Source organism: Lactuca virosa, chromosome 2, assembly GCF_052849685.1.
Source record: "Lactuca virosa cultivar CGN04683 chromosome 2, Lactuca_virosa_CGN04683_v6, whole genome shotgun sequence".
In the NCBI taxonomy this organism is placed as follows: domain Eukaryota; kingdom Viridiplantae; phylum Streptophyta; class Magnoliopsida; order Asterales; family Asteraceae; genus Lactuca; species Lactuca virosa.
In genome coordinates, this window is record NC_136427.1 from 245569137 (window position 1) to 245583383 (window position 14247).

The 14247-nt window shown below is 32.2% G+C and overlaps 1 protein-coding gene across 2 annotated transcripts; it reads right to left on the minus strand.

Annotated features, from left to right (window-relative positions):
- Positions 1-9387: 9387 nt before the first annotated feature.
- On the minus strand, positions 9388-11758 carry LOC145160677 (binding protein). 2 transcript variants are annotated; one of them, XM_079079959.1, is made up of 8 exons: positions 11614-11758; positions 10939-11024; positions 10567-10811; positions 10422-10503; positions 10293-10352; positions 10074-10181; positions 9861-9906; positions 9388-9751 (listed from the first exon to the last, which is right to left on the minus strand). In XM_079079959.1, the coding sequence occupies exons 2-8, from the start codon at positions 11008-11010 to the stop codon at positions 9546-9548; spliced, it is 819 nt and encodes a 272-aa protein (XP_078936085.1). In that variant the 5' UTR covers positions 11011-11024; positions 11614-11758; the 3' UTR covers positions 9388-9545. The 2 variants fall into 2 exon arrangements, with proteins under 2 accessions (XP_078936085.1, XP_078936086.1); XM_079079960.1 differs by having other exon boundaries at positions 11559-11738.
- Between the last annotated feature and the right edge of the window lie 2489 nt (positions 11759-14247).

The following is a 14247-nucleotide window of genomic DNA, read 5'->3' on the forward strand; positions in this document are numbered from 1 at the left end:
CTCCAGGATCATCACAACGCCCTAACAATATACATAAGCATAGGCGAGCGCTCAATCCTCACTCCTAGAGGAAGGTTAAACATCTCACAACTGGCCGACTGACCCCGCACAACTCATCCATGAAACTTCCACCAACCTTGCAGCACTCGTGTATGCTAGCCATACATAACGCTGGACCCTATAGACATTCGAATATATGATCCTACCTTAAGCCCTTCATCAAACAAGAACAGGAAATAAGGCCAAACCGAACATTCTCAGGCTATAAGATCTTAGTTATGTACAACTATGATGCATACACTAAACAACTATAGTAATGATGTCAATTTCATATAAAGAAAACCCTAGGCTATTAGGCATCATATAATCACGTAATTCTACCATGAAATTCCCGAAGATCCCTAGTCTATCACTAGCATGTTGTTCTAGCATATCACAATATCAAATAACAGCATGGTATTTTGGGGTCTACTTATTGGCTCCGGCTGATCGTACACTTCGCATTCTCCTTTAGTATTTTGAAAACCATTTGAAAATCATTTTGAAAATGTTTTCCTTAGTTTGAGACTGGATTCACACGAGTGTTCCTCCAATTCACTCAAACCAAGGCTCTGATACCAACTTGTAACATCCATAAAATTCATAAAAAATTAAAACTTTTTCAAACATCCAAAAAACCATTAGTTATTACAAAATGTTTTCAAAATAGTTTCATATCAGAGAATCCTAGAAATCGAAATCATAGAATGTGAGGAGGTGCACGATCAAGCCTTCGCCTTCCAACGATCATCCGAAGTACCTGAAACAAAATCCACAACTATAAGCCCGAAGCTTAGTGAGTTCCCCCAAAATACCAACACCATACAAACCAGAACAATATCATAACAAAAAGCATGCATATAGAGTCTTCAGTATGACTGGACCGCCTCACCGGCCTTCAGTCTATCTGGCCCAATCTCAGAACCTTCAGCATGTCTGGACTGCCTCAACGGGCCTTTAGCCTGTCTGGACCGTTCTCCGGGCCTTCGGCCTTACTGGTACACCCCGATGGGCCTTCAGTCTATCCGGGCAGCCCTGGGTCTGTTGGCTTAGAGCACAAAGTAGGACCGCCTCAACCCACCCGCAAACACACAATCAACACATAGATATCAAACGCTAGCTAGCATGTACAAACAGTCATATAGATTTAACAGATCACTAATCATAGCATCATCCTATATACCAGGATAGAGATCTAACAGATCACTAAACATAGCACCATCCTATATACCAGGATACAGATCTAATAGATCACTAAACATAACATCATGCGATAACTAGGATAACAATCCAAAAGGATCAGCCTTGGTGCCTTCGACCCTGTTAGCATAGTGAGGAAAACTCACCTCACAAGTAGTGTTGAACCGATAAAATCGAATCCTAACTCACATCTCCGAACTCAACTGCTTGTAACCACCATATGACTAATTCGATTAAAATCCCAAATTACCAAAATACCCTCAGAAGTAAAACTTGGTCAAAGTCAAAGTCAACAGTCACGGTCAACAGTCCATGTTGACCCAACTCGTCGAGTGCATCTACTGACTCGTCGAGTTCCTTCATATCTCAAAAGATCATGAAAAGCTCGAGACAACTCGCCGAGTTACCAGAGCAACTCATCGAGTTCTTCAGTGTTTAGAAAACCAGGAAAAACCCTAGCCAATTCGCCGAGTTCCTACAGTATCCAGAAAGCGGGAAAACTCGATCCAAATCGTCGAGTTGTCAGGGCAACTCGTCAAGTTTTCCTGTCTAAACATATTCAGCCCCTTCCAGTCGAATCTAAAGCCCCAAACTGTAGATATGGTCCCTTAGGGGTGAGATATCACGTAAAGCTGCTAACTTTACGTCCATGCATGGCATCAAAGGCTAGAACACTCCATTAAAGCTTTATTAGGGGACTTAGTGCATGAAGGAGGTCTATATCTAGTTAAAGCTTGGAACTTTAGGCCCAAGGAGGCCACAAAGCTCCCAGATCTGAAGCTATAACCTCATGCAATGACCAATCCAAGGAATGGTCCCAAAATGGGCCAAAAATGCCCCTAAACTTCCATAGGAGGAGATCTAAGAAAAAACAGGTCAAGGTATAGACTTTATACCTCCAAATGGTTGCAAGAACACTGAGAATCCTGGATCTAAAGTTCCTCCCTTCACTATGCACCACCAACCTTCCAACTTCTCTAAGAAAAGCACCAAAAACACTCTTAAAACTCACACACACTCAAAATGGAGAGGGAAAACACTATTAGGGTTTCTCTAGACTGAGGGGACGGTAAGGGAGGATACAAATTAGTCATAAAGTCTTTAAATAGGGTGCAAAACCCTGGAAATTAGGGTTTCATAATCAGCCGTCAACTCGTCGAGTAGACCCTAAAGATACGCGGCCATTTAAATCTCTACACGACGAGTTGGAGCCTCCCAACTCGTCGAGTTGCCCTGAAAATGAGTATATATAAGCTTTTAAATTCATACCTGAAAATTGGGATGTTAAAGTGTTCTTGGCCCATTATGGTTCTAAGATCTCGACTTCATCTTTATTTAAGTGTCATGCATGGCCTTTGTGATATTTTTGGTCCCTTGGAGAGTAAGGGTTAGAGATCTCATTGGTTTGAGCCTTTAGAATGGATAAAGTTGGAAATTTTAACCATGAGATTCTTTAGAAGAATCAAATCTGAGCCTCAGGGCTCTGGACTTAGTGGTTTAGAGCTTAATGAACTGTGTTGTTTTAGGCGTTCAGCCAAAGGAATTGGCCGCGACGCGGTGGTCAATGGTTGGTTGACTGTTAACTTTTTGGCCAATTTGACTTTTGGTCAAACTTTGGTAAAATTGAGTATTTGACTAAGTACTAGTCTCGGTTTGGCATTAGCTAGCTCAGGTTAGTTGTTCTGTTGTTGAGGTTGTTGTAAAGCTTCTATTGTTTATTTCAGGTGAGTCTTCTCACTATGCTATGTAGTATGCTAGATTGTCTTTGTGACTTTTGCATAAAAGACTATGGGAGGACCATAACAACTATATAAAAGATTATGGGAGGACCATGCCAACTGTATGAAAGACCATGGGAGGACCATAGAAATTGTTAGAAAGGCTATGGGAGGACCATAGCAGGAAAGACTGTAGGAGGACTGCATCAACGAAAGTGATTATAAGATTATGGGAGGACCACAACATTCACATGGGTTGAAACAGACTCGTTGGCTAAAATAGGCTGTATTGTTACGTATGTGGATATGTATTGTATTTTGTATCTTGGGGAACTCACTAAGCTTTGTGCTTATGGTTTTAAGTTTAAATTGTTTTAGGTTTTCTTATATTGAAGGAAGGGCGTGACTTGATTGTATCAAATTTATTGGGTATTTCCGCACTTAATATGTATTAAGTTTTATACTCTGATAAATGTTTTGAACCAAATGGTTTCATTTAGATCTCTGAAGTTGTAATTGGAACAAATGCTTTTAATATTAAATGAAAATTTTGGTTTGAAATTTAGGACATTAAAAAACGATTTTGGACTGAAGCAGAATCCTAAATAGTTGTCGGATTCGAAAACAATAATCATTTCATTTATTTGACATAAGATGTTTGGACCGCCCCCATAAAAATGCTTATTCTTACATAGTCGTTATTATCAAGTGCTTATTACCCTACAAAATCCTTTGGTTCTCAATCAAATTGTTTTAGTGACAGAATAGTTAGCCCAACAGGAGATGTCAAATAATATCATGTTTTTTATATAGTCTCTATTTTGAAACTAAAAAAATAAAATACTTTCGTTAGTTTTCTTTGGCTTTTACTTGTGTCGTCGTCCCAAATCCGTTATAAATATTGACAGTATTGAAACATTAATTTCAAATTTCGTCGTGAATTTAAATATAGACCAAACCGAATTAAGATTTGTTGAAACGCAAATATCTTTTTTGAATAAAACTTTGCAGAAGTTAGTTCACCATTATTCAATCAAATGTGGTCAACCAAGCATGAGAAGGGGCACGACAGGGAAATCATCTAGAACTAGAAATGACCGAGATGCGAATTGCCAACTTTGTAATGCTTTATTGGAGAATGCTAGTAAACACCAAGAAATAGCGAATTAGATATTATATGACATCAAACTTTTTAACTCGTTTTAGTGGTAAGGAATTTTAAAACCTTGATACTTTGACTTGGTGGATATATATAAACTGTAATTTCCGATTATAACCATCATGGCTCGTGATTTACTAACCGTCCACACTTCTACGGTAGTTATGAAATCCATTTTTTTTTCTTAGTGGCGGGGTATATCGAAACCAAGTTCATGACTCACCAGTGAATCAATGAAAGTATGTGTTTGTTTGAAGGATTACTTGGATGTCGTTGAAAGAATACAAAATTGTATCTGGACTAGTTTTATCACATGTAGAAGAGTACACCCATGAAAAAAATGTTAAATAGATATAATTCAAGTATTTATTTGGTTGTGGTTAAATTTAAATTTTCAAAAATAATCATATTCAATATAGGATTATGCAAAAATCGGATTTTCCAAATCTGTAACGGTTACATCGGATATACATATCCCATGCAAAAATCTAGTAGAAGTTGGTCCAAAATTATTTGATATCCAATACCTATTAAATCCAAATCAATTTAGAAAAAAAACAAAAAACAAAACTAAACAAAACAAATTTTTTTTTTTTGGATTTATCGGACCTTTGTGCACCTCTATTTGGCATTGCAAGCCTAAGCTACAAGACCAACGGAAGCAATGTCATGCCCTCTCCCTCTTTATGGGTTTGACGTCGCCAGTGTCGTCCTAACCTTGAAGTAACTTTTGAATTATGAGTTTTTTGTTTAAAATAAAAGTTTCAAGTCGTTTGGGCTAACAATAGAAACATGAGAGGTCGGATGGCTACGCAACCCTATGTTAGCTATTTTTTTCTGTTGTAATTTGTTGTTCTAAAATAGGTTTAAGTCAGGACAAAACATTTTTCTTTAATTCGAGTTTCTTTTTGATTATTAGGGAATAACTTTTTGAAAAAAAAAATGAACCACAATCCCCGTCGTAGAGTGGTGTTTGTGAAGAAGTCTGTAAACTTGTTTACGGAAACTAAAAGAAATAATAGTAGATTTTATAAGCAACTCAAAACAACACAACACATAATGATAAGTTGCATCACATGTGTGCAAACATATGCAAATAATGTGTCTATGTTTCTTTTAAATAACTACCGGACACCTTACATTTCATACCATTTAAAAGATATGCTCAAATCTAATCAAATGAAACAACGGATCGATCATTGCAGTTGGAGATAGAGACGAAAAGGGCAGGGTTGCATGGTATGGACCCCCGGATGGTCTGGTTACTAGGACATGTTCCTCCATTATGTTATATGCCCAACTACTAATTGGTTGTATTCTAATCAATATTTTCTGATTGGACAAGACTGTGTTCCTAGTCGGTTCCTTTGGGATCCAACCCACGGATGGTAGTTTGGGTTAACATGGTTCCAATGGGGTTGAACAAGGTTTGACCATTTTGGCTCACCCCTAGCCACCAAATAATTTATGAAGAAAGTTTGTAATATTGGTGTAGCCATTTGATGGAGTATGCCTCATAAGGTGTTTATTCTCAACGATCGGCTTGGAGTCAAGATTCTTAGATTTTCTTAAATAATTCTTGTTTGCTAAATAAATAGAGTTAGATTGATAATATATATGATAAAGATGATTGAAAGATTAAAATGAGAGTAAATTGGAAAACAACAGAAACAACATGAACAACTGCAAGAACAGACAATGTAATCTCGATTAAAATGGGGTAACAAAAGATTGATTACTGTCATTCATGTCTCTACGAATGTAGAGTCGTCATTATTAAATGATCATGTCCACGAGTAATTTGAGAAAACAACATCATCAACATCAACTTACCCTTGAAATCTAATTGGGAAAAAGGATACATGGTTATTATTTTATTTTATTTTTTTCTTTTTTGGATATTTGACAGTTGGATAGTTTTATATTTCTTAGAAATAAAACAATGATAAATGACATGTGATACACATTTATTGTTTTGGTGCTACTCTAGATTACCTTTTTAACTTGAATTTCCATATTGCCGTTACATGACAAAATCTTACATTAATGATACATTAGTGAAAAATGCAACTTCGATAACATGTGCGGAAAATAATACACACATAGTGTCACATGTACGTACCATTTTCAAATAAATTTAACATAGAATGAAAGCAACGATGCATTGATAAGGAAACTAAACTGCAATGTGATTAAGTTGTTCATAGCCACATCACAATCAGTAAACTGTTAATATGAAAAGCAATAAATTAATAATATATATGTTTTCCTCAAAAAAATAATAATAATAAGATGTCAATGAGAATATGTGAAACAAGGGCTAATACTGTTAAATAAAACTAAATGTCTAAAACATCAAGCTAACATATTTTTTTTTTATAAACGACAAATTTAATCTACTCTTAAATTACTCATATTTTTTTGAAACGACAAATTTAAGCTACTCCTAAATTAGTCATAATTTTATATATGTTATAGGACTTGAACCGTGGACCTTAAGAAAGAGTGGACAAATACCATTAGACTAGAAGCTCTTTATACCTATGGTTGGATATATGGTTGTTCTCCCAATTAGATAGGTTATATTCTCAAACACGGAAAATAACTATAGAAATTATGCCATAATGTTGGACTTCATCTTATCTATCCAAAGGTGATAAATAAATAAGTCAAAAAAAATTATTATTGGGTCATGTCGCCAATAATATCAGCTAATGGAAGTTCTAATACAAAATATCAAACATAATTAATTTTTTTTTGTCAGTGTCTTATAATAGTTAACGGTCAATTTTCATATTTTGAAAACAATATATAAATATATAATTATTAATATTATCCAACACATATTTCTCTATATAACTCTATATAACTATTTGCTTTTATTAAAAGTCAGTACAAAACTATATGTTTTTAGTAAATGTCGTCGGATTCTTATCGGACCTTTGATGGTAAATGATGTTGTTGCTTGGTATAAGAAAGCTAAAAAGGAAACTTCTGATTTTGAAAATTGGCTTTGAGAAGATGAGATGATGATAATATTTTAAAATTGAGAAATTATGGTTAAAATAAAGATGAGATGAGAAGGTATTTTTGCATTATAATAAAACATATGAAATGAAATCTAAAATCTTTCTTTTTAGACAAAGAATGGTCGATTTCCTTACCACAGATAATCTAAAAAGTTCCAATTCCTTCGATTTTGTCAATCAAAAACATAATTGTTATTAGAATTTACGTTCAAATTCCTTTGAAATCCATAAAACAAACACGCCCTAAATCTTTCATTTTTTATGTAACGGATATAATGTTGTTTTGTTCTCTCAAAGTTTTAGGGTTTTATTTAACTTGTATGTGTGTGTATACACAGACACACAAAGGAAAAAAGAGAGGTTCAAAAACAAAAATATCAAAAAAGTTGAGAACACTAAAACAAGTATCGATTGATTTTGATCAAATGACTGATATTAGTACTTATATTTATTCCTTAATATTTGTTAATTGCTACTTTAAATTATGCTAAAACACTATTTTTTTCGTTTTCTCTCTCTGGCACTTTATTGTTATCGAAACAACTCAAGTATAACATGATTTGTATTTTTTTATTTATATAAATAGATATTCACATCAACCATTTTTATATAGAATATGAATTTTAATATTACATTAACTCTCTCTTGACATGTGTATTTTTTTTTGAACTGTAGAGTAAAATATATAAAAAAACGCCTCTAGTAAGAAGCTAGAGAAAAGTTACAAGGAAGCTACAATCAATTGTGGATTACAAAGCTAACAATCTCACAACAATTTGCACTTTTTACGCCTATTGCAAGCCCAAAATAAAGGAAAAAACTATGTCATCAAAAGTAACATATTTTCTAGGTTTCTCTGGTCCAAAAATAATCTTATTCGGGAAATTCCAAAGAACCCAAAAAGATGACATAATAATCGCTTCAAACATCTGTTTAGAAATTGTAGGTAATGAAAACGACTATGTCCAAGATAACAAAGTATCAACGGACCGAACCTAAGGCAACGAAACTTGCCACCAAAGAGCCACGCGGGACCAAATCGAGGCGATTAAAGGGCAATTAGCAAAAAGATGACTAGAAGACTCCCCAATTTGTAAACAAACAAGGCAAAGCATGAACTCCAAAGCAATTCATTTATCCCGCAAATTCAAACGAGTTTTAGACCTATCCATCACAATCCTACAAATAAGGACATTCACTTTAATAGGAATAAAACTATTCCATCCGGTATTATTCACATATAACTTGTGAGGAACAAGACATTCACTTTAATAGGAACTAGACTATTCCATCTTCACATGTGTATTATTTACATATAAATAACTTATATATCCAATTTTATTTATGGCTTGTAGGTTATTCACATGAGTTAGTGTAAAAGTTACATACGTCAGTTACATTTGAATAACCCCATTGTTGTAATACTAATGTGATACAAATGTTACTGATACTAAAAAAAAAAATCATATTTTATATAAAAAAAATATATCGATATAAATTATGAATGCTGATTTTTTTCCTTGATAAATTAAGAGCAAGTTTTAATTGGTACCTATATTAAAATTGCATTATGTTTCTTTTTCATAGTTAAATCATGTCATTGTCATCATCATTTTAGTCAATTTAGTTTTTGTAATCTAATGATTTAGATTACATAGGAACGTATGTCATTGTTTCATTTGTTCTTCTAACTTATCAATGAGAATGACAAATTTTATCTCATTATCAAGTTCCAGTTTCTTGTTACTTTCAATTCTCCTCAATTTCAGTTCTCAATTTCCTTTCAGTATGCAATATGCAAGTCAACTGTAGATGGATGGTCATTTTGGACGATATTTTCATTCTGACCCTCTCGCTTCTTTTGACCCGGTAATGGTTCATTTTGATTCGGTTAAGCATTTAAAACAAGAAAAACACTAATAATTAAAATATGAAGCTTTATTTTAGTCAAAGATATTATAACTTATAAACTAAACACTTAGTGCATTATTGTTGTTGCTTCCAGGAAGTTAATTGGAGATAATTTGTGATAAAAATATATTAAAAAACCAAAAAAATAAGATTGGAAAGGGACTTTTAAATTCTGTATCCCTAGTATTGGCAGGCTGTAACCATTATCATGCTGTCATCTAAAGATCCTAATGTTTTCCTAATCTTTTTTATTCCATATCATAATACCATAAACACAATGCTTCAAATATTTAATTACAGACAAACATATCTTTAAATAATTCAAAACCCAAAAAAGTAAACTGATCTTTTGGACATATTCATATGAACCCAGTCGGTGCAAATAGTTAATGATGATTATATAAAATATAAAATTTTAGATACTTCTCATTAACTATGTTTATTCCAAAACATGTGTGTACTAGTGTTTATGCATAAGGTACATATCTTTTATGCAGCAAGGAGACGCTTCTCTTCCTCCTCAAGTCTTTTTAACCATCTGAATCCAAGATCACTTCCTAATCTTGCAGCATTTTCAAATTGTTCTCTTGCCAATTGGATTGGATTAGGCTTGTTGGCTTCACCTGTTTTCTTCCTTAGTTTCCTCCCATTTTTTATTAGATTAAATTTTGTTAGAGATGTAGGAACTTCATAGCCTGTTCACACACAAAAAAAAATCCATATGAATTTTGATTTTTTGTCACATAAGTAATGATTAGCATAAACAATAATGGAAAGAAAACAGAAACTTTAAAAGGGGGATACCTCTAAGAAGAAGGGATCCATATGCAATTGCTGCCCCAGCATGATCCTACACATATGTAAAAAAAAAAAAAGATGTATAGTTTGACTTTTGAGGTAAATATGGATACATTTTTATTACCTCAAAATAAAATTATGAGTAAAATTAATATAAGTACATTGACAATATCAGTAGCAAGAATAAAGTACATTGTTATGAGTTGTTATATTATATACCTTTTCCGAAGCTCTATGAAAACACCATATTGCTGAGGCAACATCTTTCTTAACACAGTCACCTGTTAAATAGACAGCTCCCAGAAGGTATAGAGCATCTGGTTGCAACTAAAACATTTTTACACATCAAACCCAATTAAGTTCTAAACAAAAATATATATTTAAAAAAAAAAAAAAAAAAAAATGTTGGTAATTAATAATTATGTCTTAGTGACATACCTGGTCTGCCGCCTTCTCCAAATAATAAAAAGCTTCTTGATCCGTGTCAACACCCTTGTTCTGTTTATAAATTAGTTTATAGTAATAAAATTAAGTTAATTAAAAAAAGATAATTAAGAAAAAACTAACTTCGATTCTTAAATTACGACCCAATTCATATTGAGCATCTGCATCACCCATATTTGCAGCTTCCACCAATAAAGAAGCTCCTCTGTTGCAAAATCAAGAAATTAATAGTATTTATATAGGGAGATAATTTAAAGTGGTTACTTACATGGCTTTACATTGGCCAGGGACATGGTATTTAAGGTGCAATCTGGATAACCAATATCTGGCATGGGTGTTTGAGTTATCAACTTCCAGAGCCATTTCAAAATTATCTTTTGCAGTGTTAAGGTGAGGAATGAGTCGTTTATCTCTGGGTTCACAATAATCAATCACTCTATCAATCTCCTTCAGTGCATTCCACCCTTTTGCAATGTACTCCATTGCCATCTTATTTCTACTGTGGAGTCCTCGCTGCATTTTGCATAAGGGCATTTTAGACATTATTATATCAATGGTGATGGTTAAACAGTATTATTAATTTATATGTCAGAGTCAAAATGTTGCATTGTTTTGGGGTATGGAGAGTATGTACTAATACCTGTTGAATAAATTGCACATGGTTGAGAATGTTTTGTGTAGAACGAGCTCTCAAAACCAATGACTTCAGCATTTTTTTCACAGAATCTGAAACCAATAAAGATGGTGCTGATAGGATTGAAAATGTGTAGCGGAAATCAATCCTTTAAGCTTGATAAGTTGTTAGAGGCATTTCTACAAACAGGTGGTGTGCACCATGAAAAACATGGGGAACTAATCAAGGTAGCGTGGATACTGAGTACTAATTCGCTTGATCTAATAAGTATTCATGTCTAAGCATCGGAAATCAATCATTTAAGCTAGATAAGTTGTTAGAGGCATTTCTACAAACAGGTGGTGTGCACCATGAAAAACGTGGGGAACTAATCTTGGTAGCGTGGATACTGAGTGCTAATACGCTTAATCTAATATGTATGCAAGTCTAAGTATCGGAAATCAATCCTTTAAGCTAGATAAGTTCAATTCCTTGGGCGAGCGAACGATGAGCTGTTAGAGGCATTTTTACAAACACATGGTGTGCACCATGAAAAGCTTAGAGAATTAATCTTTCTAACGTGAATAACGAGTTCTAAGTCCATAAAATTGAAAGAAAACCATCAAAAATAAGGAGGACTATCATACGAATTTGAAGACAGAGATTGTATGAACTTCAAACCGATAACGAGACGCTCGGTACCTTCTGGGTAACTGAAACAAGTCTTTACACCTTCCTTGTCATGAAGAAAATGAAATTAAACGAACCCAAAATAAACACAAGGGGTCTAAATTAAAATTAGCGAAAATGTCTAGATTTTAGAAGCCTGGTTCGCAAATTTAATAAAAATATATTTTATGTTGGTCATGTTTTCATTTATGGTTTTGATTCATCAATCATCATTATAAAAATAAGGTATTTTGATTTTTATATTTTCAAATTACAATTAAAATGAATATCATAATAAAACTAGAAACATAAAATTAAAAATCTAACTTTTAAGTGGATGAATATAAATACAAGTAGACTTATCAACTTCTATATTTTATATCATTTAAACTAACAGCGATATCATCAGATGTTTTCTTTCTTCATTGAGATTAAGCATTCAGGTTTTATTAATGACACTATGACATATTTCTTCCCAAACCTGTCACATGAACTATCTGTCTTTAACTATAGTTACTATACACAGTTTTTGATTTAATTAATGGGCTATCAAATCATAGATATTATTTATTTGGGTTTTTTTATGTACCCCAAAATTCTCATTTCTATCCTTTTTTTTTTTAAATAAATACATATTATTATTTTTTTTTTGGATTATCCTTGTGTTTTATTTATCTATTTTTATTTAATTTTGTTATTTTTTGATTTCATTATTTTTAATAAATATATTATTATTATTATTATTAAAAGTATATTTTTTTCATTCAGATTATTTTTGTGTTATTTTTATTTCACTTAGACTATCAGTGTGTTACTTTTTTTTTCTTTCCGATTATTCTTGTATTGTTTTTCTATTATGATTATCTATGTGTTATTTTTCTGTTTGGACTGTTCATACATTATTTTTTTTCATTCAGACTATCTTTGTGTTATTTTTTCATTAAGACTATCCTTGTGTTATTTTTTTCATTCAGACTATTACAAATATATCTAATCAAATCAATTTTTAAAAAAAATAATAATAATAATAATAAACAACAAAAATAATGTAAAATATGTCTAATCAAAAAGAATATTAAAGACAAAAGAGAGGGATACAGAGAGGAATTTTAAAAAATTGAAGGTACATACAACACCCTATTTATTTTGATATGTAATCTACTTCGATCAAACAATCATATTTTGTCATCAATCAAAAATTGAATTTGAAATGGACGGCTTGCATCGACATCGGTGTATTATGAACGAGTATGTACAAATAAATAGTACGTAATCTTTATGGTCGATTATGACATTGCATCAATTTCATATACTAATTTATTTTAGTCATAGCCATAACTAAATTATATAAAAATATTTGGTTTTTGTTGGATTGCATATTTTTATCAATGATATTTTAATGATTTTATTTGCTTTGTAACGGAAATGACTCAAAAGGATAATGATTGATTTTGATCATATTTAATTTTTTTTTTTTATATTATATAGATATATACTATCTAACTTGTTAAAGTTTTGTACATTTTACCTTTGTGACTCTTGCAAGTTATAAAGCACAATTTCAATAAGTTAGATGATATATAATATATAAAAAAATTGATTAAATATGAACAAAATCAAAAGTTTTTTTGAAAACCAATACTTTCATATAAACTTCCTTTTCAGCCAACATTTATCAAAACAAACACCACCACACCGGCCCTAAGCAAACCGCACCTAATAATAAAAAATAAAAATAAAAAAAAAACAATGTTTTTTTTTGTAATTTGCATATATGTATATTTATAGTTTTCAATATCTTTTCTTATTTCATATTTTAGAATTAAAAGGGTCCTTTAACATATAAAACATTAAAGAACACAAATTTTTGAAATTTTTTGTTCTCTTTTATTCTATGTCAAATGTATTATACGTCAAATGCAAAATGAGATGGATTTTGGTAATAAATTTCACTAAATATATGGCCTATTTTGTTTTTTTAGTGTAAACGATATTATTACGTGGTTGTTTGCTACTTGTTTTTTTATTCTAACAACTTGTTAAATTTGGTTGTTGTAAACCTTTTAGCAACATAATTTTGATGTTGTGTTGGTGTTGAAATTAGTTTTTTTTTGTTTCTTTAATCTATGTTGCTAAATTTGTTTCATTTTTTAAGTTATAAAGATTTGCTGAAAAATGGGTTACAAGCCAAAACTCATCAACCCATCGGTAAACCCAAAAACCAATGAAACCGACTCAAGAACCCAAAAACCAAACCGGACGGGTTCTACAGTCTAAGAACCAACATACACAGGTTGGGTTTGGTTTAATCCCAAAACCGACCCAATCTGACTCATTCTCACCCCTAGTTTAATTTGTTATCAGTTTATTCACTCGGTTTTATCGAGTTTTTTACTTCTAAAATGTTAACCAAAACCGAACAAAATAAAATTTGGGTAAATCATATTTCAGGTTATTCTGTTCGGTTCTCGGTTAAATCCAAATAACAAGAATCAACATTTCAAACGTATTAAGAAACATTGATCTGTCCAAAAAAACTTAACAAACACCATCTAAATTGACGAATAAAACCCTACATACAACGATAAGTTAGTATAATAGTAATAAACCCTACTAACTTGTTACCCTCTTTCGTTTATTTTTATATGATAAAATAAATAAGAGTTG

Excerpts from the sequence above, each read along its gene's own strand:
- LOC145160677 (XM_079079959.1), bottom strand. The coding sequence starts at position 11,010 with ATGCTGAAGTCATTGGTTTTGAGAGCTCGTTCTACACAAAACATTCTC. Across the intron at positions 10,182-10,292 it reads TGGAGAAGGCGGCAGACCAG|TTGCAACCAGATGCTCTATA; the intron begins GTATGTCACTAA and ends AAAATGTTTTAG. Across the intron at positions 9,752-9,860 it reads TGGATCCCTTCTTCTTAGAG|GCTATGAAGTTCCTACATCT; the intron begins GTATCCCCCTTT and ends GTGTGTGAACAG.